The 24620-nt window shown below is 43.2% G+C and overlaps 1 protein-coding gene across 2 annotated transcripts in view; it reads right to left on the bottom strand.

Moving 5' to 3' along the window:
• Positions 1 to 3346: 3346 nt before the first annotated feature.
• prickle2b (prickle homolog 2b) overlaps positions 3347 to 24620 on the bottom strand; it is an 88320-nt gene continuing 67046 nt past the window's right edge. Inside the window, exons 1-8 of one of the 2 annotated variants that reach the window (XM_084543315.1) lie at positions 22213 to 22773; positions 16761 to 16944; positions 11424 to 11537; positions 10655 to 10792; positions 8472 to 8675; positions 7675 to 7861; positions 5742 to 6623; positions 3347 to 5637 (exon numbers count right to left, since the gene is read on the bottom strand). In XM_084543315.1, coding sequence (XP_084399441.1) covers positions 4661 to 5637; positions 5742 to 6623; positions 7675 to 7861; positions 8472 to 8675; positions 10655 to 10792; positions 11424 to 11537; positions 16761 to 16892 — 2634 coding nt within the window. In that variant the 5' untranslated portion in view covers positions 16893 to 16944; positions 22213 to 22773 and the 3' untranslated portion in view covers positions 3347 to 4660. Of the gene's footprint in view, positions 5638 to 5741; positions 6624 to 7674; positions 7862 to 8471; positions 8676 to 10654; positions 10793 to 11423; positions 11538 to 16760; positions 16945 to 22212; positions 22774 to 24620 lie in introns of those variants that run through there. The other variant, XM_084543316.1, reaches the window with a different exon arrangement.

The following is a 24620-nucleotide window of genomic DNA, read 5'->3' as shown; positions in this document are numbered from 1 at the left end:
AGAAGTGAGTCTGTCACGCACGAGAGTCGAGGGGAGGTGGATCAGAGACAGAAATCCCCTGCTGCCCTTTCATGCAGATTATGGCCCAGAGAAGGTAAAACAAAAACTTCTAAACACAGATAATGAATCTCTGAAGAAAATGAAAAGAAAAATGCTACATGTAACCTTGACCAAGTGCTTATTGGCTCAGTGATAGCCATGTTTGTGCATTCTTGTCACAGTAATTGAGCACACATGATGGGTCTGTAGGAGGAGAGACTGCTGGTATGGCCTTCACCAGTCTTGTCACGTGTCTGCTATTCAGTGAGGCCAGCGAGCGTGTGTGAGTGTGTGTGTGTGGCAAGAGAGTTCACGTCTACTTGCGTGGCCACGACAGCAAGCTGGTTGCGTGTGCATGTGCGATAACACACCGCCGGCATTCTTCATTTGTAAATAATTGAATCAGGCTATTTTAGTTTGCTCTGAGCGCAGCAGCAATTTGCATTCGTTCTGCTCTTAAGGACCAGTAATTATGGCTTTTAGAGTCTCCTAAAACAACTCAAACGGCTTCAACTCATGACAGCTGGGCATCTGGGCCTTCACATGCACACACATGCACAGTGTGTGTGGCTGGTAATTAAAGCAGGGCATTTTCCAACGGAAGTGGATTTCAATACACAGGTACAACACATGATAGGATACAGGATACTCAAATCACATGGAGGATGATTTTGCTTTAAGGGGAAATTATGTTCATTATTATTTATTTCACAACTGTCCAGTTTTACAAAATTAAAAAAAGCTTAACCTGGGAATTTGTTGTGTTTTCTTTTTGTGTGCAGTTTTTTGTGTGATACTTTAAGACTGGATCTTAAAGACAATGCCTGCTCATCGTTACGACGTCACCTACTTTTTGATAAAACTTGCAGAGGGAGGACGGTTAGGCCGGCCTTTGGTCATGCTGCTATTGGTCTAGGCTGCTGGGGAACTTCCCATGATGCACTGAGCACTAATCCGCTACTCTCCTCTCCCACTTAAGTAGTAGCATTTATATACTACTACTTTATGACACGTCATTGATCATGCCTGTCTCTCGATCATGTTTGTATATATATGTATATATGCTGCATGTATACATTTATCTGCTTCCCTCTGCTGCTCTCCTCTCTTTCCTTCTTTTCTCTGTCTCTCTACCCGGCTGGCCTCAAGCAGATGTGTCCCCTCAAATGAGCTTGGTTCTGCTCAGAGTTTCTTCCTGTTAAAATAGGTGTTTTTTCTTGCCACCTTCGCCTTAGTTTTTGCTCTGCGGGTTTCACGAGATCTGTAAAGCATCTTGTGAGGATCTGGATTGTTGGCGCTGAGTAAATAAAATTGAAACTGAATGGAATTGAACTGTTTTTTCAGTGCACACACATTCCTTGGAGTAAATGAAAGTATGACTGTCGTTTCCCCGGACAATGGCCGTTCTGTCAGGCCTTTAAAAAAGAAAAGCTCAGGGCAGTTAATGTCATTTAAGATTTGTGACCATTGCTACAGTGTGGTCAGGTGAAAATCAAAAAAACAATAACAGTAGCACCGCCATCAGTCTAAAGAGGCAGCTGCAATTATCGGCAAAGATGCAAAAATCTATAATGCACTTAACCTGCTGTTAATTACATTGAGAGTTCTCCATGCAAAAGTAGTTTTATTCCGCTCTAATAAGGAAAAACCTTTGCTTTCAGCTCCTTTAGAAATAGTAAGAATACTTTACAAAAGAACAATGTTTAACAAGTTTTATGACAAACTTTTCTTCTTAGTTCTTAGTTTATATGTAAACATGCAGTTTAACTAAAAAAGTGGTATGAAAGAGTGAAGAGCAGAACAGAAGCACGTTTTATATATTTTATTACAGCTATGCTATATTACGACCAGAAGCATTGCACATTAAGAATATAAGAGAGACCTATTCAGAGTACATGTTAATTCAGATGGCTTTTAGACACATAATTGCACAAGAGTGACCAATAAGATTGGCAGTTCTGATCAGGAAATAATCAGACTACTTCTTCCTGACAGGAGAGGTCTTTGTGCAGTGAAGGTACATAACCGCTTGTGGCTCTGATACACTGACTTGGCTGACAATATGACTGGCACAACTGGAAGCATTCACACAACTCGAGGATTATCTCCCCACCATCCGCTGCCTTAAATATGGCACAGCCTGTGAAGCATATGGCTGCAATCTGTGGCACCCCTCACTGTACGGCCTCCATTTGCTTTTAATTAAACACATGGAGACACCCCACACACATGCAAACATTTGGGTGAGGGACTAATAAAGAAACAAACTAATATGGGCTGGTAATCATGATGTTAAGGAGCCTCACATGTCAAGGACAATCGTGTCCATATTACTGAACATAGAAAGGACAGTGTATGTCTCATTACCCTTGAAGACAACGAGAAGAAGATTAAAATGATGCAAATTCCACCTTTCTGCTGATGTGACTAATGATCTGCAGCCACAGTCGGAAGACTAAAATTTGGGGAAAGTCCATATTAACAGAATAAGCCATCAGCCATCTGGCATAATTTATCTCACATGTTTACGCAGCTGGTTTTAGTTTAGTCTTCTAAATGATGTCTGCTCTGTAAATATGAAAACACACACCTTGGAAGTTGAGGTTAGGTGAAGTAAACACACTAATGTACTAATTATGTCAACAGCATTAGAGCTTCAGTGGCTCTAATCAAGGGATTGGCACTCACACACCTTGTTCCAAATATATATATGAGTCTGTGTGTGTGTGTGTGTGGATTATGGGGGCTAGCGGAGGTAATCCCTGACCACATGGATGTCCGAAGCAATCCAATTTACACTATGACACTACTTAACACTTAGCAACACAACCTGGTAAACAGTGTATGCCAATAATTAACCTGCAAATGCATGCGTCATTACGCTGGCACTATTCAGTACTTTTTATGCAGTAAATTTGAGACCAAACATCTACCATAAGCAGCTGAAAGGTCCACATTTTCCAAAATTGTGCTCACTAGTGGGATCTTCTGGCTTTGGCCTGGAAATCTACTTGTGTCTTTATAAGCTCAGGATTCAGGCAATTGCTGAATGACTAAATGAAATTCCCTCCTCAGTCTGACTTTCTCTTGGGACTGCTAGCTGGACATACTTGGAGCCATTCAGAGAGCATGTGATATGTGCTCTGAATTACTGTCATTCTAATGCTCCAGTTCTGCTTTTAAATGACCTGATTAGAGCATAACACAGAAAAGACTTCCTCCGTCATCAGTTGCTTGAGGTACGTCTTCATTTGCGGAGGCATTATTATCATGCCGGTGCATTGTTAAACCAGTCTGAGGGGCATGGAGTTGAGTGCTTAAGTGGAAAAAATGAATGAATCACAAGATGTAACATAGTGCTGGGTCGCTGATTACCTAAGGCATTTGAGGGCTACATGGGCAGATGTCATCTTGTTGAAGAGGTGCATGTTATTAGCACGGCAATATGCTCAGAATAACAACGTGTTCAACGTTAGCATGTTAGTGTTAATATTAGTAAAAAAGCACGGAAAAGTCGGCTCAGAACGACTGGAATTTTAACATTTTATTTGCAGGTAACAGGTCAAAAGCCAAAGTATTGGTTAAATTAAAAATGACATGATGATGCCAATAAATTAAAAGTCAGGGTATCATCAAAGTAAACACACAGAATATCTAGCATGAACTCGCATGGGCAGGATAACACTTAAAGCATCACCAGATTCCAATAATTAAATCCTCAGACCTTTGTCAGCAGTTTCCAACTTGCAGAGACTGATGCAATAACCTAGATGTTTAGCGGCATCTGCTTCCCGGACAATGGACCTCTGTGTGTTTGAATGTGAATGCACCCTTTACCCTCTAACAGTCCACTGGAGGATGACTCTAATCAACCTCTGCACCACATTGTCATTCATTTATGCATTAAGCAGATGGAGAAAGTGACTGTTTTGCACACTTCATCGCACGTGTGCTGTCACACCCTGGAGAGAAAGACCAGCTGTCAATCATAGAAGTCACTGAAATATTCCTTTATTCCAGTTGCAGGACCAGGTCAGCCAAATAACACATGCATACGTTGTTTTCTCATCATGTTCTATGTCTACATTATAGATATTTAATACATAAATGATTCTATCCATACAAAATATAAAAATATGTGGGGCCTCATTTACAACCATATTTACACTGACTTCTTTAACTTAAGTGATATTATTACTTCATTTAGCTATGTACATACTATGAATTGAATTCAATTGTACAGTATATCTTATATCTAAATCACATTGCATGAAAAAGCAAAACTGTACTAAACCGACTATGTTGTACACTTGTTTGCTGCATGAAAATGAAGTTATGATAAAAAAAAAAAAATCACATCAGTTTTTGATAAACTTTGTGTCGATAGAATCTGACACATAGGTTTTAGCATTAATACTCAGGAGATATTCTGAAACATTAAAATGAACAAACATGCAAACACTGTTGCTTTTTTAACTGTTTACCAACTGTAATTCATCACTGACGTTTATTACATGATAATCAACAGGCAACAACACTGTAAAAAGTTGACTTGTTACTGATGGATGTTAGTGTACATGAGCTAAACAAAGAGTAGTTTACTGTACCAAAGGACAAGATGTTAAGAGATAATGCAGTTTTTGCTTTTTCTGCGTTTGCGGGTGTGTAATTGTCCGCTGCGGTTGGGTCCACCCATCCCCGTGTTGTTGTACTTATGGACCAGCTCCTGGTTGCTGAGGTAGCGCAGCTGGATGGGCCTGGGGATTGGCTCACCCAGGAAGTAACCTTCATCCTCTGATTCGGAGGATGAAGAACAAGTAGAACACCAGTCATCGTCATCATAATCATCCCAGGAGTACTGGCTCAAGCCAGTGCGTCTGCTGGCTCCGGGGTTCTGTAAAGTCATTTCTGAAGTGGTCCTGGGGCACTGCCTGAAAAGTTGTGGTTGGTATCTTCCCCCTGCCCCTCCTGCTCCAAACTGATCCCTGGCACTCCTTGGAGGTGGGAAGCGGTCGTAATCCTCTCGGACACGAAGCTGGGGTCTTTCTTGAGGTCTTGCTCTACGTTCTGCCACCAAGTGGAGAGCATTTTCTGAACGAGAGCGACGGGATCTCCGGGGACGGTGATGGTGGTGCCGACGCCTCTGTGGAGTCTCCTCTGGAGCATCTATCCGAATATTTGCTCCCCTCCCTCCACCTCCACCTCCACCTCCACCTCCGCCTCCGCCTCCACCACTCACCCTGCGCTCACTGATGGGTGGAAGGCGTGCAGCGTTGGCGCTGCTCACCAAACTTATTCTGTCCTCCTCCTGGAAGGTGAAGCCAGGTGGTAAATGAGCCATGCCCATACTCACACCCATGCCGGGAGGGTCACAGTACTGCACCTGGTACTGAGAGGACCTGGTGGGTTTCATTTCCATGTAGGACTGAGTGGCAGTGAGACTGTGAATGGACTCAGAGCTACGAAACTGCACTGAAGAGTTGAGCGTGTCCATGTTACTTTTCTCAGACCCATTCATTCCAGAGTCTTTGCTAAGGTCCGGCATGGAGAAACGAGAAAGGTGCTCCTGTCGCTTTCCTCCACCGTCTGCTGAATTGCCTGAAAGGGAAATAAAGATGCATTAGGTGTGAAAACTGCCTTTTATTTAAACATTATTATTATTATTATTATTATTATTATTTGCATAATAGTTAAAAGTGTACCTGTAGCATTGGACAGAGCCAAGGACTCCATAGATCCTCTTGGGGTCTGCTCTAGAGGGGTCAGTTGCTCTGTAAAGTTAAGTGCATTAATCGGGTTCCTGCTTCTTGCCACTTGGGTAGTTGTTGGAGGTCCCGCATCTCTGTCCCTCTGAAAACCGTGCAAACTAATAGAGCGCTTGTCCGAGGAGAATCCGTTGTGGTGCTGAGTGCAGTGGGACACCTCAGTGAAACTCTTTTGGGTCCTCAGTTTGGGTGGATAGAAATCCTCTGGAGGTGGCTGTTGGAACCATGTCTCATTCAGAGAGTGGCCTTTCATGGCAGAGATAGGGGGTCTTTTTAAACCTCCATTCTCCTTGATTCTGTGATCCTGGTGTTGATTATTCTGTCCAGAGCAGGTGGGGTTATAAGCACTCCTGACATTGCACTGGCTGAGGAGCTGGAGAGGGGTGGGGTTAGACGAGGGATCACACTGGGAATCGTAACTATAACCGTCACCTGGATGCTCTTGGTTCTTCCAGGAAGGTGGTTCACGAGTCAAACTGGGTGTTTGGCTGGAGAGACTCAGAAGATCCATTTGTAAAGACAGAGGGTCCACCTCTCCTGAAAACCTCTCAGTTTGCACGCCGCCCCCTCCTCCACTTTTCGCCGTTTTGGAGCTGCGTCTCGACTCCCTGGTGGACCGAGCACTTTGGAAGGCAGAATCAGAAGAGTCTGATCCGTTGGGCTCCTCCCCCAGACTGCAGGAACGTGAGCAGAAGATTTGACCCTGCTTGGGCAGGAAGGGTCGACCGAGCAGGGAGCGTTTACAGCGTGCACAGCAGAAGCAGCCTTCTGTGGCATGCCAGTGCTGCCCATCATATGTCATCTGGCCTTGATCAATGCCTGCAGGAAAGACACACAACACATGATTCCAAAGGGTTTAGGTAAAATGACAGATTGTGGGGCTTGTACAGCTACAATACAAAGCACCGTGTCTTCATCAAATGGTTTGGAATTAAAAATCTTCAAGTGTTATTTTTCTTGTGGGGAAAAACTAGCACATTGCAAGTAGCTTGTTCAGTGGAGAAAATGGAGCTAGAGGCGGTGACTTAGCTATGCTTTGAGGCAAAGTCATTATAGAGCTTGCCCGGCATTGTATAAACACATAGCATTTAGAGAATGTTTCCAGTTGTCGCGGGGGGAAAGAAAACCAGCTATTTGCTAATGGTTGCCATCTGGTTTCAGAGTGTTTTCTGATGGTTTTAATTTATAATCAGTTGTATTTTTTTTTAGCCAAATACTTTTCTGTATCCTGTCTGACAGATAATTACAGAGCAAATTTGTTGAGAGATATGCGCCAAAATCACACCTGGGCATCCTGTCGGGGGAAACACACACACACGCACACACACACACAAAATCACACGCAGAGGAGGAGGTGGCATTTGGCCAAGGGGCGTTAATATGAGAGTTTCCAGCTGAAAAATAGCCCAGTTACTTCTCTCAGTGGGTTTGCCTCTAACGCTGAAAGTTGGGTGATGTTTAAATTTGTAGTAAACTGACAAGCGGTGTGTGTGTCTGCAACAAAAACAGATCCTGATGTTGAAAAGTCACTTGATACCCTCGTGCCTTTGCCCCAGGTTGGTTTCACGCTAAATGATGTATACTGTACATATTTCTGTGCTCTGTAAACTGAGGTCTCTGTGGCCCTCAGCTGTGCCATCAAATGCCTGACCGTGGATGACATCATTTAATGATAAACTACAGGAAACCAGGCCATATCCTTCCTAGTGTAGCTCTTTTCTCGTCTGAGTTACCCTTTAAAAAAATGAGGTCACCCTTTTCCCAATCACCTATTTCCAAGTATTTGTTGCAGTATTACAATATTAGGTTTCTGTGCATGACCTGCTGGTGATTGCTGCAGTTTGTATTAACACTTGTCTAATCTACATACCGATGTGTTCCCCGCAGGAGTCGCAGTACTCTGCATAGAGGGACTCAAAGCAGGAGCAGCAGTAGGGTCGACCCTCCTTCATGATGTAACGCTGTCCTCCCAGGACTGTTTCACATTCGAAACAGCAGAAGTGCTTCATGTGCCAGTGACGGCCCTCCGCCTCCGTGCACTCATCCGCTAAGATGATCTAAGAAAGGAGAGATAACAAAGAGTATCGTTTATCGCAGGCCCGTAGAGGTAAAACCTCAGCTGGGTTATTACCGTGTGCTGAATGACAGGACAAAGACTTTGCTTGCCCTCCCTCCCCGTCCATATTCACCACCTTCTCCTCTGCAGTTAAGTACTCTTTGATCATCGTATTTGTCACTGACTTGTGTAGGAGGCTAATGTGTGCCGGGTCAAATATAGACGGTGCATTTGCTTTTAATGACGCTGCTGTTAAACCACAGAGGTGCTTTTTAAATACTAAAAGTGTCCATGTCCCCATTCGCATGGTAAGAGAGTAAATCAGTGTTAATGGTTGGGAGATGGGGACACTGAAAGCTGACTCCATTACACTGTAAAATGTCAGCATGCATTAAACTGTGACAGCGTGTGCTGTAAGGATATCAGTATCATATGACGGCGGCTTGGTGTCTATGTTGGCGCAGAATGCATGTGTGTAAATACTGTCCTTTATAAATAGCTCAGCTGACACAGTTACAGGCCCAGTGTGCTCAAGTGGGTGACATGCGCATCTATCAACACACCATCACCCATGTGCGAGCACGGGGATTTGCATGTGAGGGGGTGCCTACCTCATCGCAGGCGGTGCAGCGCGGCTTCAGCCTCTCAGCGTGGTGCCGGCCGCAGTAGATTTTTCCATCCTGGTAGAAGTAGATGAGGTCCACCAGGAGCTCATTACACATGCTGCACATGAAGCAGGCGGGGTGCCAGCACACGCCATGACCCGCCCGGGACGCAAACACAGCGATGTCGCCGCCATTTATCTGGCCTCCACACTGAAACGAAAGAGAAGCAAAGCAACATTTTTTAGAAAGTGGTTTTTGGCGTGGCAAGTTTCTCTATGTGCCACTAGTCAACTCCCAGTTTCTAGCGCACTATCCTGACGCCTATGCTCGGGGTGGTGCCAAAACCAATTATTCTCCATTTTTCTAAATCTGTGCAACTCATGGTATACGTTTGTGAGGACAAAATTACACCATGTAACTCTTAGTCGAGCTTTAGAAGATAACAGCTGCGACTAACAAGTCCAAAACCCAGAGAGATTCAGTTAACTATCATATAATGTACAGAAAAACATCAACTGAGAATGTCCTATGTCCAAGGACTTCAAGTGACCTTTTCGTGGTAACTTTGACAGACAGACTAAATGATTCAGTGTATTGCAGTGTATTACATTCTCTCTAACTCAATTTTCCATGTAAACTAGACTAAACTGAGAAGAGAAGTTGTGTTGATTGCACATGTTCTCCCCAGCCACACATGACTGATGAAGTTGACTTTCTGAAGGAGAATGCTCATGGCACAAGATAGGGGGAATAAAAATGGAGCATGTTAAGGGAGGATAAAAAGGAGAGTGAGACAGACGTGGAGATGTAAAGGTAGAGAAGCTGGAGAGATAAACGAGGGGGGAGTGCTGAGGAGACGGGGGGAAAGGTCAGGTGGGCAAAGTAGATTTAGGCCTCGTCCACACGTACGAAAACGATCTTTTCCCCCTCCATTTTCCCTGGCATCGTTTCAAGAATATCTGCGTCCACACGGATCCGTTTCAACACGACTGAAAACGCTACTTCATATTCCAGGCCTATAGGTGGCGCTGTTTCAGTTTCAGAAATTCACCAAAAACGGAGAGGAAGAGGCAGAGCATGCACATAAAGCTTGAGCGCTGTTTACAAATCGGCTTTAGAAGAAACCAAACTCAAGGAGAAATGATATTTTGCCCTGGTAACCCTAATAGGCTCAATATCTTCTCCAGCAGGAACACGAGCATGTAGTCCGCCATTGTTGTTGATGTTGTTATGAGACGTCTCGCGGGATATAAGAGGTGGAAGGCTGCTCGAGGGGTGTGGCGATGACATCATCGAAATGCACGTATGCGTTTTTCCTCCTACCCTGGAAAATTTACGGGATTCGTGTGGACGATCGGCCAAAACGATGCAAAACATCTGCGTTTAGACCAAAAAGCGTCTCCATGTGGACGGGGCCTTAGAGGGGTGGGAAGGTGGAGAAAGTGGTAGAGAGTTACAATCAGGTTATCTAAGGCAAAAAGCCTACTGCTGCAAGAAAGCCAAAGGGGGATGGGGAATTCAATCAATACACACTCTCCCAACAATCTGCTCCCTCATGTATGTGTGTTCGTGTTTGCCTGCTAACTGGATGAGAAACACAGGCTGTAAAGCGGCTGTACACCCGGGGCACCAGCACAACATAGAGTAACTCCACTTTTGTTGAGCCTGCACATACAGTGACAAAGGGATAAAGTTTGTGTTTAAAAGGACACACCATCAGCTGTGAAATGTTTTCAGGATATCTAGAGCGGTTTCAACCCTAACTTGGTTCTCTGAGGTATTACGTGATGCTGCGTTTTAAATCAAACAAATGCTGTGATTGTCTGAGTCTGACAGCTGGTGCTGTACAGGGAAAAATGAGATGACACCCACTATCTCAAGATCATCTTAAGGCCAAGACTCTGAGGTGAGACCGACAAGGTCACAACGCTGTTATAAAAGCAGACGATTGATGCATCCCTGCTCTTTATATGTCAACATAAAGCACCTCTCATTGATCATAACAAATACCTGAAATGCCAGCGGGCTGTTCAGTATGTCTGTCACACGATTCATTGCTTTCATTCCACTGGCCATATGACGCACCTTTGATCTCATTCTTGTCATGGCACGCAGTATGACATTTAAAAGTGAAACCACTTCTCTTCGTCGTTGCCACAGATTCAGTTGTTGATATTTCTGTCACCTACCTGCTCGCAGATTGCCCCCGTCATCGTCACGGGGAATGGACGGACATTGCCGCGACCCAGATTTTCCCGTTTCCGTTGGTTACTGAAGAGCTTCAGTTCTCGCTTCTCCTCGTCATCCAGACTATTACAGTAACGTACCTAGACACACACACACAAAACAGACATTTAACATACATTTGTAATTTTGATCATTTGATAGAGTTAATGGTAGTTATTTGAAAAGAATGTGAAAGATATGATAATATCATTACTAGTATAATTTTTCATTCCAGTTAACGGAGATCTAAAGCTCTATTTTTGAATCATAAATGGCTTAAGAAGTAACCAAAGAATAAAAAAAAGGATGATGGTATTTATAATTGTAACCCGGATCCAGACTTGAAATCACATCTCAGGAAGTCTAATACTATGCTCAGTTGAAGAATCAAATTAAAACTAAAAACCTATCCCGCTCATCATGCGAGAAAGTGAAAACAAATATTAGCTCAGGCTGATTGTTATCCTAGCATAAGGTGCCGAAAGGTACCAGTCGTCTCTGGGATTGTCCTGTGTCATCTGATAACTCAAGATTAAAGAGGTAATGATTTATTAATGTAACAAACTTTAATAGCCAGCTCCAATCACTTGACTATCTCATTCTCACTCATTTCTGTCTGTGTCAGTCTCCTCCCTAGCTCCCCTCTTATCTCTGTATTGCCCTAAAGGAGGGGAGGGAGTGATAGATGGATAGTGGATGGAGGTGGGGGAGGGTATGAGTTTAGACTCTTACCTCATTGTCGTGGGGCGGGAGCTGATGGAGCAGCTGTTTGATGCGGTATTTCTCTCCTGGGCTGTTCACGTAGGGCACCTTGTCCTCAGGCAGGGAGCTGTAGTACTGATGAACCTGAGGAAGAGAAAAGATGAGAACGATGGGTAAGCACATTCTCGCAACACTTAAACCGGCGGACACTGGGTCTGAAGAAATTGTTCTTTTAGTTATCAGTCAATCTTTGAACTATTATTCTAATATTATGTCTATGACAAAATAAAATTGCCGATAAGGGAAAGGTACTATCTTCACGTTGCTTTAATTTTGCACAACAGAATCTCTAAAAAGCATTCATCCACAATTTTTTATTTTTATTTGATAAATTACTTCAAATGATTAAATTGTTGATTAATCATTTCATGGCTAAAAGGTCCAAGTGCACACAGACAAAACTATCAAGATGGGACAAAAGCAAACACCACACACACACACACACACTCAAAAAACACAGTTAAAATCATTTTGATTTATGGCCCACCAGCGGAGACTTAATGGAACCTCACCTCTCCATCTCTGCACACTGACATGGGAATGTATTACTGACCTGTCAAATGTGCACACACACTTGCACACGCACACACGAATAAAACAGCAATTACCTCTTTTATGCATATAGAAGTGTGTATGCGCACAAATGCGTGCGGGTAGAAGGATTTATGCTAATCTGGACATTGCACATTACTTGGACATTCTTTACATTACCAAGCCAGACAATGAGTGTCATCTCTGTGTTATTTATCGCAGTCCTTTTTATTACACTGTAACAGGGGGCCGGGGTACATCAGAGGTCAGGCAGTTATATATGAATGTGACTGGTGGGGGTGGATGAAACCGAGAGTAGTGCTACAGGGTTTTAAAGGAAGATTTGAGGACACGGGTCAAAAAGAGAGCGGAGGAGGAGAGGTGAGGAGAGGGAATTAATGAAAATTGGAAATAAATGTAAAAGTAAATAAGTAAAACAAAGAGCAATGCTATCTTTGATCAAATTTAAGCATTAAAGGGAGATAACATCCATGATCGATACTTGCTGACTAGGTCAGGGCTCTCTTGATGACCTACTGGTCCACTGAATGGATTGACTGGTTAGAAGCCACTAGCTTTGTCCTTGGCAATAAGACTGAGTGTGACACACAAAAACAGATTAACCTGAATAACGGAGTCATGCAGTGTGTGAAGATCCAAATTAAGACTGTGCTGCTTTTAAAAACACTCGTATGTTTAATGGTCCTCGAGCTGTGGCGTCACATTTGGCATCAAAGGCAGCCTGTATTTCCTTAAAGTGGCCTTATACAAGCATCTTTGTTGTTGGGATGAATTTATAGCGGGAGTCTCTTGTTGGAGGTGTAACCTAATTCCTTGTGCTCTGCTTTTGTTGGCTATCACCAGCTTTGGCGAGGGACCCAGGATTCATGTCCAGCAGCACAACTCAGGACGGACGCCGGGGGTGGGGTGGAACCTCAAGGCAGTTCATGACAGACAGACTGTGGTCAAGCACCGATAAATCACAAAGCACACACACAAAGAAAAACACAAACACACACACCTCCTAATGTGCACTCACGCACGCACACACACACTGCTAATGATAAAGAATGAATTGTGCTTCCAACAACAACAGGGTTGTAATCTGGAGGTGAAAGGCACACTGCCCCGAGGAAAGATCACAAGACAGATACACACACGAACACGCATACATGTAACGGACGTAAGTTTTCAGCGAGAGCCTGGAGAAGCAGCTTGTGATAATAACTGTAATCGAAAGCAGACGAAAATAAAGACAGGGCAGAATCTCAAACTGTACTGAAGGGAGAGTTTTTAAGAGCTGAAGCAAATGGTAGGACTTTGCAAATGAGTGACAAGAGAGATCGCTTCTCACAGCTGGTTTCTATTGCTGTTAATGGCCAGACAGCCAGAGGAAAAGACACCACCAGGCACCAGTTCTGACATTCTCTCAACAAGCCACTTTGCAATGGTTAGTGGACACAGATATCACAGAGAAAGAAGTCGTTGTGTTTTCAAAGCAAAAATAGAGGATTTAATAGCTGCTTCCGTTCTTTTCCCTTCTCTTCTCACGTTTGCCGACAAGTGTGAATGCCTATGATTCAGCGCTGTAGTCAGCACAGTTACCAGTTAGCATGCCAACATTTGCTAATAAGCAATAAACACAAAGTGAAACTGAGGTTAATGGGAAGGTCATTGACTTTGAAAGTATTTGGTCATAAACCAAATTCTGACCTCTGGGTGACACTGGATGAAATGTTAAAAGATCTCTACAATCCATCTTGAGGGGGACGTAACTGTCTGCAGTTATGTTTTTGGAAATTCATTAGTTCTGACAGTTCACCTAAAACTGCAAGTGTCAAACTCAGGAAGGTGGTAAACGGAAAAGCAGGAGATCATTTAAGTTAATTTAAGACCATGAGTCTTTACGCTGTTGGAGGAAGCACCCACTGTTGTGGCTGTACATACTGCAGGAGCTTACAATAACCATAATTCATTGAACTCTGTTTATAGGCTAGCCTTGTGCCAAAATACCTCAGTTGGGAGAGCGCTAGACTGAAGATCTAAAGGTCCCTGGTTTGAGCCTGGGTTTGGGTGAAGTGTCTTTATGTCTGCTGCTACAACGCTGCAAATTTCCCCACTGTTTGATAAATAAAAGATTATCTTGTCTGTTAAGCTCCTACTTCAGGGCAGGTACTTTCCCACCACAGGAGGAATCTTTATTGACGATAGATGTAGGATGATTTGTATAGAGGTAAATTTACACAGCAAACGCAACACCAGCAACCTGTTCTCAAATAAATCTGTAAACAATAGCTATTTTTAACAATTAGCCTTAAAAATGGAACAATGGAAATATGGATTTTGCTCCACAAACTGAAGAGCAGCTATTATTTTAATTCAGTGTTCCAACAGGCGGTGCAAACACGAATAGAATAAAAAGCCTGTGTAAACTCCCCACTGGGTAATCCTCAAGAAGTCCCCAGAACTGTTTCATCCAAAAGTCTAGGCCAAAGTCACACAGACGACCCAAATGAAGTTTCCATCCTATTATTTATCTCGCATTCACAGCTGCTGGCTACAATCAGGCCAGCGGCTGACAGCTTTATTGTCCCTGAACTCAGAGTGGAATGGACCTAATTGTCCTCAGGTCCATTTTGGAACAGGTCAAGCTGTCCTCAGTTCTCTTTCAGACTGGCTCTTTGTTGTTTGAAAGTTAATTCATCCACTTCGAAGCCGCGGGTCCATTTGAGAACCTGGAAAGACCTCTAGTTTGCATGAATAGCCTTGAACTGTATTTCTATTCAAATGTCCCACATGTGAGCGCTTAAAAAAGCATACCTCATGTTTGACTGCAAATCAAAATCAGATCCGTGTAGATGTGGAGCAGTGTCTGCATAATACACTGAAGCTCTTGCTACGTGACGGCGAAAAAAGCAAAAGAAAACACCACTTACAGGCCACTGTTGAGTAACATTCCTGGCCCTCAAAACTGTAACTTGACAACATCTAAGAATTGTATTTTAAAGGACGGAGAGAGGAGAACGAGAAGAGCAAATGTTTGCATGTTCCTCCACAGGTTGCAGCTCAATAACATGTCCAACACACTTAGCAATTGCTCCATTTCATGATGACGATTCTTTTATTGAGTCTGTATTTCAGCAATACGTTAAAGAAATGCAAATACCTGTAAGCAGGATTTTATTGACAGAGAATTATCCTTCACAATCCCTCAGATATATCTGATTCAGTACTGGAGTCCTGCTTAGAAATCTCTGGTTACAGAAAGGTGATTTTACAGCAGTGCTGGGTGAATGGTAGACCAATACAGAGCACCAGCTCCCAGCGGGGAAATCTAAACCCACCGGTTAGATCCTGGAGCTTCAGTATTAGCTTTGTGTTGACTTCCACTCCTCTGTGAAAGGTCACACAACACATTTCTACAGCCTTATTGACTTGCAACATCAGTTTGGGAAAATAGGGGCTGATATAATTTGGGGCACATTTTCAGTACTAACGTCAAACTGAATTGGTTTCTAATGCTGATTTATTTTCTTTCCATGAGGACCGATTGTTCCCTGCTATGAGGATTGTCAAAGTGAATGAAAAATCTTATTTTAGAGTTATTTTCCAGGTTGTTTAGCACTCTGCTCTAGCCAGACTACCCAGCTGAGTTCCAATCATTGCCTGACTGTACCTGAGGTCATATCTGCACAAGACGAGAACCTAATTGACTGCGGGGTTGTAAGTGTGACCCTGGAGAGGAATGAAAAATAGCTGCTCTCAGTCCTTCGAGGTAAAAACAGGAGCTCTGCCAACAACGTATTGACCAGCCCATTGCGCTTAGCTCATCAACAAAATGAAACCAGCTTCCATAAATGCTTCCATTGTGCAATAAAACTGAAAACCCTCCCACATGTGCACACCTACAGTTCAGTGGACTGTTATAAAGGAGGATTCAGCGTGCATGGGGCTATTTAATGCGTTTCTTATAACGTAGATTTAGCTTAGTGGTTGCAAAGGCAATGAAACCTACTGTAAACATGTTTGCAGGCAGAACAAATTGGGAGATTAATTTGACTGCTGGAGCCACATAATCCTAGTTATCCATTAGCCTGCAGAGCAGCACAGTCAGCATAACGGGTATGCCATTACATGCGGACATGCTGGTCTAAGTGAACAGCAGTGTAACAGTAGCACTTGTACAATGAAATTATATAAGATTTACACCATACCGTACTTTTGTGTGTTAGATTGTATGGTTAAAACTTGCCTGTGCACATCTCTGGAATCCTTATCCCCTTTTGTCTGGTCTTTCACACACACACACATACGCGCACTAAGATAATGTTTCATAAACTTACTTAACCTTTTCTTTTTCCATCGGATTTGAAATCACTAAAGTGACATTATAACGTGCATGTTGAAACCAGAGCTACTGGAGTTGGACTGTAATGCGATTGCAGATCTCTCATTGTCATTTGATCCATTTTTAAGTGTCTCGACATGCCAGTGCGCTCTGTTCTTAACGCTTGAACGCACCAACCAATACTTTAAAACACAGACAATTGGTGGGAATGTCACAAAGCTGTGTGCTCCAATCCTTAAATCAACACCGACTATCAACACCGGATTATTAGCCACAAGCGAGTGCGACTGACAACAAGTGACAAAGGAGCGATGAAAGAATACTACAAACTATACTAAAATGACAGGTGGGAAAACTGCACTGGACAGATCCATCCAGCGTTAGGTGTGATGTGGGCCAGATTATCATAAAAGCAAGCATGTCAATACCTGTTCAGGTTTGAGGCCCGGTGGTACCCAAGCATACTCCTCCAGGGCACAGCCAGAGTCGTCATCGGAGGTAGAGTTCCTCTGGAAGTCGTACATCAGCTTGGTGACCGTCTTCTCCATCTCTACGGGCATGGCTGTCACTGCATGCTCCTCACGACGACACTTACAGTGCACACAGATCTTCCTGCCATGGGAAAACACAGAGTTAAAATCTGTTAAGCCAGTAAACCTAACTAAATTTAGATTTCAAGAGAAAAGCCATGTGGAACTGCAGTTGCTTTTTGGGCCTCTGAATTGTGCCATTAATCACAGAAAATAAAAAACAACCAAAAATGTTTCTTTCAAAAAGTAACCCCAATCCATCATCTAAACTATGTGGATGGAAGCATAGTGAAGCCACTCCATAAAGTTTTATTGAAACTCTTTTTCTTCTGCGCATGTTTTCAGAACCTTTGCTAACTCCACAAAGGTTGAAATGTCAAGGTTTCCCACTGTGGCCCTCACAGTAAAAAGCGGGTGCCACAAATGTGCAATGTTCCACAATCCCCTGGGGTATGAAATATGAAGATATAATCGCAGACAGGCAATGGAAATTAGCAGAATACAGCCAGTGACAGTGATGGAAAACAGCACTGTACAAACACACCGACACGCCAGCGCTTCCCTGTGTACAAGGTTAGTGAGAAACACAAGCAGATGCTTTGCCAGGACAGTGCTCCCCTCTCGTTAGCCAAGTGAACCCACCCACCTATAAAATGGAAAAGTATCCATGTGTGAGTTTCCACAGAATGGATGCTTGGGAGTGTTTGACACCGACACGCCACCTCCCTGCTGCTCTTTCATCTCCAGACACGTCCAGAGACTCATAAGGAGGGTTGTTATATTTCATAGACAGGAGTGTTGTCTTTCAAAATACTTGGCTCAACACCCAAGAATGACTTCTTAGAGAATAACACAGAACCTATTAGGTGTCCCAGAAAAGAAAGAAGAACAGGATGTGGGTTAAATACCTGAGTGCACGGATTAAATTAAAAATATAGGTCACCTTCACTAGGTCTGTATTCTGATGTTAAGGGTGGAGACACAACAAACATACACAGTCCTTTGTCCTTGACAGTTCTAAACCATGCAAGTGGAAACTGGGTGGCCAGAAGGTCACATCCCACTAACCTTTGCTGCCCCATGGGCGGCCAATCCAGGGAGACAATCCCATTATCTTCCCAGATGGATGCCGGCCTGTCAGACAGACAGCCCTACGGAAGAGCTTAAGGACACTCAAGATGCTGTTGGACAGACTGACACCTTGGGTGGCTGTGGCTCTGTTGCAACTTGTGCACACATATGGATAAAATGTTGTTGGGAATATCTGGCCTCTTGTGAACCTGCAGTTGTGGTGGTGTGATGTGTTGAACCTGTTGCACACGCGCAATATGTTTATTGCATCATGTAAATAGTAATAATTGCCAACAATAACTGAGAGTCACTAAAGTCTGATTGGTATTTCAGTCATGTCAGTCTATCAGCACACAAAGCATGGCCAGATATTCCCTCAAAGTTAAGCCTTTCTCAATTTCCTCCTGTAGTGTAGCTGGGCACTTTAGAGGCTGTTGAGCTCGTCTGGGGGCGTAGGGTTGCAAAGCCATGTCTTATTCACAATGAATAGCAAGTTGTCAAAGCTTTTTGAATGTGTGTGTGTGTGTGTGTGTGTGAACTACTCCTTAGTGCAAAGTGCTTGGAGTGCATGTGGAGTGCTGGCCATGTCTCATCTTGCCTCTTATTTAAAAGAGCACTTCTTCTCGAAGGGCTGATCCTTAGTTAACAAAAGACTTCAGTCCCATTGGCTTAGCACTGATGGATTTTGATGATAGAATGGACACTGAAAATACAAGTAGTAAAACACACGTACAACATACAACATGTAAGTTTGATGATTTGTCTATCATTATTTGAGATTTCTTCACCACCAGCCAGAAGCCTGCTGTTACTGTCAGCTTCGGCCTTCAATGCCAGAAAGTTGCAAAAAGACAGACCTCTGCTACTCATGATGTTACTGTGGAAGGGCAAGCCGCAGACTTCACAAACTGTCAGACACCATAAATAATGCGCAAAGTAGCCAGATATCACTGCCATGAATATTGATGGGTATGGGTATGATGGGAGATGCAGTGCATGCAGATAAAGACATCAAGGAGCTGTCGAGGCAAAGAGGAGGGTGTTTAGGAAATGCCAGTCCCAGCGGCGTGATGCTGTAGCCAGAGGCAACATAGCTCGCCTCAATACAGTCCCGCATCTTCACCATCATTACCAATTCAAGGCAGATACGCTGGATAACTCACTCAAATAAACACATACTGGCTGTGAGAATGGTGGTTTAAAGCACGACACAGACGCCCTGGCTAAGGAGATGCAAAGGATTAAGGACACGTCTTCCATTCTTCTGACATGTTGCCAGGTAGTTAAAAGTTATTTCTGCCTTGGGCTGAGGAAGGAGCCTTGGAGATAGGAGGACACAAATAGATGGAAGGAGCTGAGTGGACCTGAAGGAAACCATTTCACACCGCATTCCTTCTTAGAGTACACATCAAGAACATCTTAGCCCTTTACAGTCTGTGGACCAGAGGCACAAAGGCTGGTTACCTGTAAAGGAACATGCAGTAACTCTCTGAGCCATTCTCTCTGTCCAAACATCAGTGCTGGCAGAAATACAGTAAACCTAAAGGACCTGTTGCTTCTTCCTTCCCCTGCTATCCTCATGATTTACCACATGCTTCATAGACGTGCCTGGGATTTCCCTTCCACTGAAATGTAATCCCTGAGTTTCCCCTTGTACGCTACATGATTTAAATTAGACCAGATTTAGAGACTCTGGTAATACAAGTCACATAAATCACTGACGCCTCATAAATGACTCTGAGTTAAAGAGAAGTTATTTAAGAGACTTGTTTTCTCTCTTAAACGTGGCTGGCCCGGTGGCCTGTTTTTGGGTGGAATTCACTGTGACCACGATAGATATCAATAGACAATGATTCACTGTTTTGAGTTAATTATCATCATCCTACTCTTTAGATTAGCCATGTAACCCAGGTAACCGTGAGGTTTAATGAGTAACTAGGGTTTGGTTGGCCCCTCGGACACCTGCGTAGAGTTGGTTCAACTGCTGCAGGTCAATGCTGCAAGATTTTGGGAATCATAGTCCCCAGTTCTTAACACCAGGACTTAAAACTAACATTTATTGTCTTAGTTGATGTGTCTCATGAATGAACTATCTCTGAAAGTGAAAAAAAATAGGATTCTAATTCCAATTTGAGGATTAGGGTTAGACTACTATTCAACTCAAACTCTAGACTATCTGATGACTATCCAAGAGCCTTTTGCAGCGCTTTGGAGGGTTTGAAGCAGAAGTCTCTCAATCCCGAGTATCTCCCAAAACCACTGCAGCTTTTCCATGGCATCACCCTGAATGGTCAAATTAAAATGCAGCACTGCACTAAAGCAGAGGCTGGATGACGAGCGATGAGAGCACAGAGGAGAGAACAGCTGGGTGCAGGAGGCAGCCAAGACCCTTTTTCCCTGCCTCTGCTTTTGTTTTCTTTGGAAGAAGTGGGGGAAGAGCACAGACTCCTTTCTCTTCAACTGCCTTTTGTTAAGCGGATACAATATTTCCGTTCAGTGATTTGAAGCCGAATTTTCAGGGGATTCAACAACTAGCCGTGCTTTTTACAATAATACAGCCTTTGCACCTTTATGGCTGCATTAAGAGTTAATGAAAGATGTGTCAAGAATGTGGCTTGACCACAACATTTTCCATTAGTGGCCAGTGAACAAGAATATGATGTTATGTGTTACTGAAGGAATGAGATTGGGACTTTCAACTGTATAGTCCAACCTACTGTATTGTCACTGGTGACGGGTAATAGACACAGAGGCATATGCACACTTGCTAAAATGACGTGGCTCAACCGTTATTGTATATTTATCTTTCAAACTGGAGCTGTACAAGAGGCTTGGCTTTTTACTGCTCGATAGTCAGGTAATGGAAAAGGTCGCACCGAAAACTGTTGTGTGTGTGTGAAGTAGAAACGGGAGAGCAGGAGGAAGAGATATATTTATGTAACATCAGACTGGGACACTTTTTATTACACTATACAAGAGTATACTGGATCACATTACTTATTCACTGTACGCCGACCCCTTCCATAAAGTGACACTACTTTGGATGGTGCGGGAGGTCGTGGAAGGGCAGGCTTCCAGTACAACCTCAGTACAGATTTCAAACCAGATGCCTGTGATCTGGTGACAGATCACTGGTAAATGACATATATTAAACAGCTTCAGCCTGCTAACCTCTGGTATGTTTTTTGGAGACTGTTTGAGCAATTCTGCCAGTGCCTTCTAGGAACTTTGCTGTAATATTATGTTGACTTTTCTTTCAGTGGGAAAATGCAATAAAAAAAAGGCAGTTTTTTTCAAGAGGCAGTTATGGATGTCAGAAATAATGTTGGTCTGGCTTTTAGGCTCCTGTCAGTTAATGTTTGGGTTGCTCTCAGGCCGGAGGAGCCCACTGGATCATGCAGCCAGCTGCTGAAACCACATTATTCATTACCGCCCCCTCAGCCCATTCATGTGCTAATTCACTGATCCCTTTCACAGCTAAAAAAGTATGTAATAAGTAAACCATCTTAACGGGTCAATTAGCCTACACTGAGTCTAATCTATTATTTAAAATAACTGGCACGGAGCTATGCCACTTGTTTCCAACGCAGTCTGCAGTAAACTCCGAGAAATACTTGGAGCCTTTAAAACCGAGAAGACCCAAATAATGGACACTCCGTAACAATTAACTTGATAAACACCCATGAACAAGTTAATGTTTGGAAATATAGACGTTACACATGCATGTTTAGGCTATTTCCTATCCGTTTTACCTCGAAGAAGACAATCCATATGGCACAGAGGCGCACGGTAGACAGCACACATTAGCCTGACCATTGCGCCACAGGAGGTGGGGTGGGGGATTTAAACCAGAGAGAACACGTCCACAGAGAGAAAGCTACAGGGCGAGCTCAGCAACTCTGCATGTTTATTGCTCTATAACACGCAGAATAAGGAAAGAACCGGCGTGATCCCAGCAGAAGAGCTTCGAAGCGCACAGAACTTAGTTAACCCCCCCCCCCCCACACACACCCGCAAAATAAACAGAGCGCTCAAATATTTAGTCTTGTGACCACTTTACATTCACTCATTTAAAATAGCAAGCAGAGGTCAAAATTAGATACAAGCTCAATTCAGAAACAACGCTCATTTACGGCACATGCTTCGTTCCATTACGCACACGAAGATCCCAAAATGCGTCTTCGATTGCGCTTCAGAAAAAACAAAGAAAAGGGAAATCTTTAAAAAAAAAAAAAAAAGAAAAAAACAACATAAACACGGTCGCTGATCTAGTGCTTACCTTCTTACAAAGCGCGACTGAGATACATATTCCTGTCCTCGGTTGTAGTTGTGTGGCGGGTTTTAAAATACGTGCTCTTCATTGCAGAATTTGTCACTGCACTCCAACGCCACGGAGTTGCCACGAAAACACACCAGTCTCACCCGCTGCGTGACCCGCACCCCTCTGCTACATCTATCCCGTCCGCTTGAAAGCCGTTTGTCAACCCCCTGCTCTTCGCAAACACACTCAGGAGTCCTGCGAGCGAGGGGGAAAGCGCACACGAAGAGCCAACTTGAAGTGTTTAAAAGGCAGATTCCTCTTCGCGGTTAGTCACAGATCCAAAAGAGGGCGCGGATTCCATCAAAATTATGTTCAATCCCAAAGAACAGATCGGAGATTCCCTTTGCGTGCAACGTCAAACACTCTAGCAGTGTAAATGAGGACCGTCACGGACTTTCAGTGCGTAAAGACACAGAGCGCTCGAGGTGCTCCGCTTGCTGGTGACCGACCTACTGAACAGCAGCGCTTTAATCCTTAACTGACGACACTTGAGCATCATTAACTGCAACGATTTCCGGTTTAACTTTTCAAAATAAAATAAAATACAACTTTACAATTAAATTTACCAAATACACTAAATAGGACTTTATTTTGTAGCACACACAATGCACAGACTCCAAATTTAGTTTTTTTTAAATATATATTAAAATAATATATATTAATATATATTCAGTCACTGTGACACACAATCTATTGAGGGAGAATAAGGTGGTGGAAAGCTCGGGACAACAGGTAATCTGTGAACTTTATATTGAGACTTTAATATTTTATTGTTTTATCAAACTGTTATGTTCACGGTAAACATTCACACATACCTAAGGCACATTTCTGTGTGGAATGACATGACACTTAAACACAAGAGCAAGCGCTACAGTCCTTTTGGTACATCAGGATGGAAATAGTTCAGAAACGTTAAAAACACTGATTCTCCCAGAAAGCATCCATTCAAACTAATGTTACAGCCTACTTAATGAAAAGACTTCAATTTGTCTTAAGGTGAGGACTATTACTGGATGAACCATGAATGTATGTTTTAACATACTAATAGCAAATCATACATATATCACCTGTAGCCACTTTATAAACTAAACATTTATAGTTTGGATTTGGCATCAGCTGCTTTTTGGACAGAGTGAAAATCAGCGTCTGTCAAACCCCTAATAAGTTAAAGCTTTTATTTGAAGATCATTTTGTCAGCTTCCTGCCTTCCACTTGGCCCTCTCTGGTTGACTTCACAAACACAAACTCTCTTCTGTCCTCCCTGCATGCTAATATCCCGGTGTGATGTCAGCAAGTCAGCATCCCAACACTAGTGTAATTAGCAGCGTGAATGGCTGGTGCTCTGGCAGGATTTGCATGTGAATTAAACCACTTCCCTGAATCAACTGCCTGGGGGCAAGTAGGGAGGGTGAGAGGGAGGGACGAGAGGAGCAGCAGGATGCTGACCTGCATGGGGAAATAGTGAGGTAAACAAAACAGAGCTGTTTAACATAAGAAACTGACGTTAGCTGGAGGAAAGACAAAAGACTTACAGACCGAAGAAAATCCAAAACAAATGTGAAGCTAAATTAGCAGGATATTAAATCCCCAGTAGTCCAGTGTAGCATCAAGGTACAATACTGGTCAGAGATTTGCAGACTATAACCATTTACCAGCATTAATGCAGTTGTTATTTTGTGCTATTTGAAAAGTGTTATAACATCCAAAATACAGCTCAGCTATTAGTTATCAGCTATGAACACTCAATTGTTCCCTAACAGACTGCCACCATCTCAGCTTTTTTACTTTTTTCTTAAGAACACTCACTTGGCTCAAAGCTCTGTATAGCTATTGCTCTTCTCCTCCTCCTACAAAGAAGCGTAGTGTTTAACATCATCCCACTTCTGCTCCTCATTTGTTTACGTAATACACCATGTGTCAAAATTTAACAGATTTGTGGATGATTTCAAAAGGCAACTTGGAGGATGGAAAGCATGGAAGTGGGTTAGAGAGTAACTCTGCTGCTGCCTGTTGGTCAATCACAAATTTAAAAAAAAAAGAAAGAAAGAAAGAAAAAAGAGAGAGAAAGACGAGGAAAGGAAAATAAAAAAAAACGCCTGCTTTCAAACTTCTGCCAAGCTGCATGAGGAAGAGTTTTTTGCCAGCAGCTCTGAACGTCCTGCTCAGTGTTTGAGGACAGCGCTGCAGTCTATTTTCCCCTTTCAGGAACTGTTCCCCTGGCTTCCCTGGAGTCAGACTAAAGCTCTGCTTTTCTTTTTACTGAAAGCCATCGTTTTGACCCATAGTATCCCCTCGCGCATGGCGTGGCCGACTCTAGCGTAAGAATGTATAATTGCAGGCTTTTTACAAACATAAGTATATCAGTT

This window comes from Chelon labrosus (assembly GCF_963514085.1).
Source record: "Chelon labrosus genome assembly, chromosome: 4".
NCBI lineage: Eukaryota > Metazoa > Chordata > Actinopteri > Mugiliformes > Mugilidae > Chelon > Chelon labrosus.
Note: the sequence above shows the minus strand (reverse complement) of the source record. Positions and strands in the feature narration are given on the sequence as shown.